Genomic DNA, 6605 nt, shown 5'->3' on the forward strand with positions numbered 1-6605 from the left:
TGTGTGTGTGTGTGTGTGTGTGTGTGTGTGTGGAGGAGACAGGGAGGGTCAAAAGAGAGGAGCCATGCCTAATCCTGTGGGATGTGAGGGTATCTACTGTGTATGGAGATGGGATGTAGAGATGTGCTCAGTGGTGCATAGATCACAAAACCTTCCTAACTGACAGAAGAGACTCTCAGGAGACCAATGTCAAACTGCTAACTGCAAAAAAAAAAAAAAAGAAAGAAAGAAAGAAAGAAAGAAAATAAAATAAAAAAAGGCACGCTGTCAGACGATAACAGTATTGCATATTGCACCATGACTGTGAGATGTTACAGGAATTTGCAGGAATTTGTGTTGCTTTCATTGATAAAGAAATCATCCAAAGTGATGTATAAAAAATATTAATAAAAATAAAATAAATATATTTAATTATTATATTATTTTATATGAAACAAAACTATAGATATAGCAGTATGAAAACACATGTAAGAGAGAACATGCCACATTAAATGATCTATTTGATAATAATCTGATTACAAATCAGCTTTGTGTTGAGATTATTTCATGTGTAATGTAATATGTCAGATATTTGATAATGTTGTTATTATTATTATTATTATAGTGGTTATTATTATTGCAGCAGAAGTAGTAGTATACTGTTAAAGTGTATGTATTAAAAAAACAGGCACCTAAAAAACATCTAATAATTGTGGCCCAAAATAAAATAAAATATTCATGTTAGGTTGTTTATTTGAGCTAAACCTCCTCTGCAAGCTGTGTTCCTCATCAAACCGGTAGATGGCGCTGTTGGTCAATTTAAAACCTCCTTTAACCCGGAAAAAGTCCTTGAGGACCTTTAACAAGGCAGGAAGTGTGTCCCGGTGAAATGACAGTTAGCTGCCATGGCGCTCGATGTAAAATCCAGAGCCAAACGATACGAGAAACTGGATTTTCTCGGAGAGGGTCAGGTAGGCAGAGAAATAAACTAAACTAAAGTCTTTACTTCTGTCCACGTTCCTCTCTAGCACGCCGTGGCTAGATGTGTAGACACCATGAGGGCAAGCTAGCAAGCGTTTGCTGGTTGTTAATGTCAACAAAGCCCTGCTGGTGCATGCTGTTCACAGCAGCAGTGACTCTTTGTTTCTGTATTCATTGCTCTCTGTTTCCCCTCTCCAGTTTGCCACAGTGTACAAAGCCAGAGACAAGACGACTGACACCATAGTTGCCATTAAAAAGGTAAAGGAAATTAGCTTAATTTTCTGTTAGCTTTTGTATGCTATGCTGATGTTAAATAACTGTTGGTTTGTCTGTTTTCTGGCAGATTAAGGTCGGCCACAGAACCGAGGCTAAAGATGGTGAGTGCTGACTGCCTGATAGCGCACATTAAATGTTTGATACCACACAGTGTTATCCACCTGTTACTGTTAAGTCGAGTTTCTTGTTGTATGAACAGGTATAAATAGGACTGCTCTGCGAGAGATCAAACTGCTGCAGGAGCTGCATCATCCAAATATCATTGGGGTGGGTAAACATTCAGTATGTCAGCATGTAGGATTATCTTTCTATATTGTAAGTGTTCATCTAATCTGAACAGCGCATTAATATGTAATGTGGTATGTGTTATAGCTGCTGGATGCTTTTGGACACAAATCTAACATCAGTTTGGTGTTTGACTTCATGGAAACGGATCTAGAGGTGAGAGAGCTCCCACTCCTGAAAAATCTCTTTGTCTCTGTGAGTAATAAGACTGCAGTCCCTTGCAGGAGCCCATTGAGAATCCTGGGTTTAATTCAACCACATTATAAAGGTTTTTGATTTGTCCACATTTCTTTATTGATTTATCTTGACAGAATTTAATATGTCATTTCCCGAAATTTTAAATACCCTGAACATCATTAACTCTGTAACTAGTTTCCTGAAAATTGAATAATTAATGTCCTTTTTAGAAAAATATGAGCAAATGCTACACTTAGAAAGTAAACCTCTACTTATTTGTCTAATATCATATACATAGCATATAATGCTTTTCATTGGTACATTATATGTAGCAGATCAAACCATCACCTCTTGCATTAGATCATATCATAATGTACAGATGTTTGTCAGTAGCCATATGAAGTTTTACTCTTTCATTCTTGGTGCTCAAAGTCAAAGTAAAAGAAGTTGCATTTCACTAGTGGGCCACCAGATGGAAATTTAGTCTTTATTGCTTCCCCATTAACAGAGATCAAAGGGAGTGCAGTTAAAAGTTGGGTTTCATTTTAGTTGTGTGTGGCAACTGTGATATTGATTTATTTGCTGGTATGTTCAGCTTCCAAAACTGTGAATAGCAGGTCGAAAGATGGAAAAAGAAAATGTGATTGTCAGATGAGAGTATACAGTATTAGCCAAGGAAGTACGAGCAAGATGATGAAGACAGCAGTGTGAGTGCTCTCATCAGACCATTAAGTGGTTCCACAAGGTCACTACGGCTTTTATAGTTTGGCCCACCTCCTCCTCCGGTTTGTTTTATCCTACAAGGCTCCAGATGGGCGTCCACCACCAATACATCGGACTTGAATAGAATGATGCAAAACAAGATAACCACGCTTTTAAAAAAAAAAAAAAAATCAATATCACTCTGCTCTTGGCTCTCACAGTGAATTGATGACATTAGCCACTTACAGGCAGCAGACAAACAGGACAGACATGAGGATGAAATATGATGCTCATCTTATTACCGGTGCTGAAAGCCTATTTTTAGGCCACATGTTTAGATTTGGCTGCATGAGCTTATCAGCTACAGATGTTGGATGTTTTTATTGCCAGTAACATTATGTAGAAGGATATTCAAGCCGGTGTTTTTAGAGCTGGTTGAACAATGGAGGTTCTGGGTGAGAGGTTGAATCTGAACTGTGAAGTCTAGCTTGGCTCAAGCTGTGTCCACTTCTTCACACGGATGTATCCCAGTTGTCTTGAATTCTCTTATCTGCTCTAAGAAGCGTAATTTCATTTTGAATGCGTGGCCTACAGCTATGTAAAAACATGAAGTAATGGATGAAGATTATTGGTTGAAGATGAAGATGGTATATATACGGCTTTGTTTTGTTTTCTAAGGTGATCATCAAAGACACCAGCCTAGTCCTGACTCCAGCCAACATCAAAGCCTACATCCTCATGACTCTACAGGGATTAGAGTATATGCACCAACACTGGGTCCTACACAGGGTAAGAGCACTTATACTTCACACACATACACACGGTGTGGTTTTTCTTTAATAGATTTTATCAAACATTCATTTCTTGGTTCGTAGGAACCAAACCAAAGGCACAGGAAATTTAATACTGAATCAAACAATTTTTATGCTTCAAATAACAGTGAGTACAAAGTACAAATCTGCAAAGGATGCAAGAACAAGAATCTCTTCTCCAACATGTTTTTAACTCTCTCACTCCATGCTCCTGCTAGAGGGATGCAATATTACTGATTAGTCAACAGTTAGACGCAGGATTGTCTGACTGGTCTAATTTTGAAATACTGTCATCACTGTTGCGTTATTATCTGAGCTGCTCATCCTTCTTTGGAAAGTTTCCACCTTTGCACTGTTACAATAGTATACCTGTCTCTAGTCTCTGCTTAACTAAACTTGAACGGTAATGCACACACACACAGTCATTAAGGCATATTTTGCTACCTTGCATGTCCAGGATCTGAAGCCCAATAATCTGCTGTTGGACGGGAACGGAGTGTTGAAGTTGGCTGATTTTGGTTTGGCCAAAGCATTTGGCAGCCCCAACAGAGTCTACACACATCAAGTTGTTACCAGGTCTGTGCTGTGTCTTCATCTCATGGTACTGACACAGAACTTTATGCTCTTCTGTTCTTTCTCATGTGTTTTCCTTACACTCATTGGAAATCTAAATCCATTTAGATAAATATATCATGTGGTTTGTTTTATTAAGTTAAATTTATCTTGTGAGGAGATAACTTTGTGCCTGGTTAAGACATGTGACAGCATGCATTATACAAAATTGACTACTAGACCACTGGATAGCAGCAAATCAGAAAAGCGACGTTGTTGGAGGCTTCAATCCAGTTTAACAGAATTTATCTTCTTCCCAGAGAAGAGGTCCTTTATGGTTTCACTGGCTGACTGAGAGCTGTAAAATTTAACTGTCTGTCTCTCTGTCCATTAACCCCTTTCCTAGGTGGTACCGCTCCCCTGAGCTCCTGTTTGGTGCTAGGATGTACGGTGTGGGTGTTGACATGTGGGCAGTGGGATGCATCCTGGCAGAGTTACTCCTTCGGGTAAACAAACCTCACTTCAAAAAAATATTCATACAGTAACAAGGGATACTGTTCTTTTTATATCCATCCTAATGTCTCTGTGTGTCTCCTTTTACTGTAGATACCATTCCTTGCTGGGGACTCGGATCTTGACCAGCTGACAAAGATCTTTGAGGCTCTTGGGACGCCCACAGAAGAGACATGGCCTGTTGGTATCTGGTTTTTCCCCAGTTATGTCTGGGATTGTATTTGCTTTGGTCAGATGGTGAAAATCCTTGTATACATTTTTTTTTTTTTTGTCAAATGTCTCCGCAGGGAGTGAGTAGTCTACCAGACTACGTGTCCTTCAAAATCTTTCCTGGCACACCTCTGGAACATATATTTAGTGCAGCTGGAGATGACTTACTAGAGCTCCTACAGGGCCTCTTCACCTTTAACCCCTCAACAAGGACCACAGCTACACAGGTAAAAAGCACAGCAGATGATTAAAAAATAATTTGCTAAATCAATATATTTAGCAAATTATATATAGCAAGCAATATAGTTGTTTCCTGCAGCTTTTTGTATTTTTAAAAACATCAGACTTCATATTCTGTCCATATTCTAAGATTAAAAAGATTGACATTAGACAAGCCCACTTTCCTGTTCAGGTGAATGGGGAAAGTGGGCTCATATACTTACTTGCAGTATAGTTGTAGATATTGCTGAGTAAGGTGTGATTGCCCCTCTGCAATTGATGACATATTTACACTTTTGTCTCTTCTTTTCCAGGCTCTGAAGATAAGGTACTTCAGTAATCGGCCTGGTCCCACTCCAGGCCCCCAGCTCCCCCGACCCAACTTTTCAGCTGAGGCTCTGAGGGAGAAGGAAACAGTCGGGCTCAAGAGGAAAATAGAAGGCTTGGAGACAAGTAAAGAACACATAAGCACTATATTTATATCCATACGCCACTGACTGTATTTGCTATATATACCAAAATCTACAAAGTGCTTCCCTGACCTTGGTTTGCCTGAAGTCAAATAATCAGTATTATTATAATAAAACAGTTGGAGCAGTTTGAGCAGGATAAGGGGAAGTGTCTGCAACAAATATTTGAGGCTTATTTTGAAAGAGCTAGAAAATGTATAACATCCCGCGCAGACCAAAGTTACATATTGAATATCGGGAATTTTTGCATAGTAAACTGTTCCTGTGTTTGCATGGTTATGTACACTAAGGTCTTAAATTTAGAATACCACTCCACTGAACCTACCAATTCAAAGGGTGTTGGCTGCACATTTAACTGCAGTTAAAAATTCAGAATACACTGAAGTAGAACACACACACATATAGTTTAGAGGGCTGTGGGAGGGTATGTTTTACTAAAGGAGGACCTTGGTGTTACTGGGAGGTTCAAAGCTTTTCCAGCTCCTCATGTGGTTTGGAAAATATCTGGGCTGACTATACGCTATGCTCTGTGCTACAGTATATTACAGAGAGAATCTCCAAATACTTACAGTAGATGGAAACTTCCGTGGTTAGCAGATTGCTCATTATAGGCTTGTTTTACTTGTACACGTAGTGCAGGTATATATCTTATTTTGTATCATAGATTTACATGTAAAGTGAATGTAACCATTTTAGGTGCTTTTTTATAATGTTTGTGACAACGATCTTTGTGTTATTTACAGCTGTGATGAAGAAGAAGCTCATTTTCTGACCAGATGGTTAAATCAGATCGTCGCCTTCTTCACACCACTGCGTGGTTCAGCTTCCCACATTGCTCAGGATTGTCCACTGGAATGAAAAAAAGAAGTCCAAACCCAGCACGATGTGGTCGCCTCTAGGACATTTTAGAAGTTATAGCTGTTACATGAGTTGGGAATTGGGCATAAGGATAGCTCTAAGTATCCAGGTGCTGCTGTGCCCAGCAGTCCAGCAACTGATGTTCAACAGAGACTGTCTGCGGTCAATAGTGCTGGCTCTGGTTGTTCTTCACTGATGCCTAAACTCTGGGAGCCTGTTGGAAGGTGTCTAATTTATGTGACTTAAAAAGAGAACAACCAAACAAGCAAGTCTGATTTATTTCATGTAGATGTTTTTTTTTTTATTTTTTGTATGTAAGACCAATAAATGGTGCATATGCATATATGTGACTGACCTACTTCAATAACTTACTATGAAACTGTTTATATTTTGTTGGTTTTTGTGCTCATGATTGTGAGAACTGAAATGTTCCCACAGGTTCACGAGTTTGTACAATAACACACATACAGTTCACAATATGCAGACTGATTTCATGTTCGAAGCATTCACACAGTTTACTTTTTCACCTGTTGAATGTGTGTGGACAGAAATATACTTGTGATTTATTTAC

The 6605-nt window shown here is 39.0% G+C and overlaps 1 protein-coding gene across 1 annotated transcript; it reads left to right on the plus strand.

Moving 5' to 3' along the window:
* The first annotated feature begins 860 nt into the window (after positions 1-860).
* cdk7 (cyclin dependent kinase 7) lies at positions 861-6360 on the plus strand. The gene is made up of 12 exons (XM_022756013.1): positions 861-950; positions 1159-1218; positions 1304-1337; positions 1436-1503; positions 1609-1677; positions 3079-3189; positions 3670-3788; positions 4171-4270; positions 4371-4457; positions 4565-4714; positions 5021-5159; positions 5920-6360. Exons 1-12 carry the CDS (start codon positions 885-887, stop codon positions 5946-5948), a joined length of 1032 nt encoding a protein of 343 aa, XP_022611734.1. The 5' UTR covers positions 861-884; the 3' UTR covers positions 5949-6360.
* Positions 6361-6605: the final 245 nt, after the last annotated feature.

This window comes from Seriola dumerili, unplaced genomic scaffold, assembly GCF_002260705.1.
Source record: "Seriola dumerili isolate Sdu_G_001 unplaced genomic scaffold, Sdu_1.0 BDQW01000017.1, whole genome shotgun sequence".
Classification (NCBI taxonomy): Eukaryota; Metazoa; Chordata; class Actinopteri; order Carangiformes; family Carangidae; genus Seriola; species Seriola dumerili.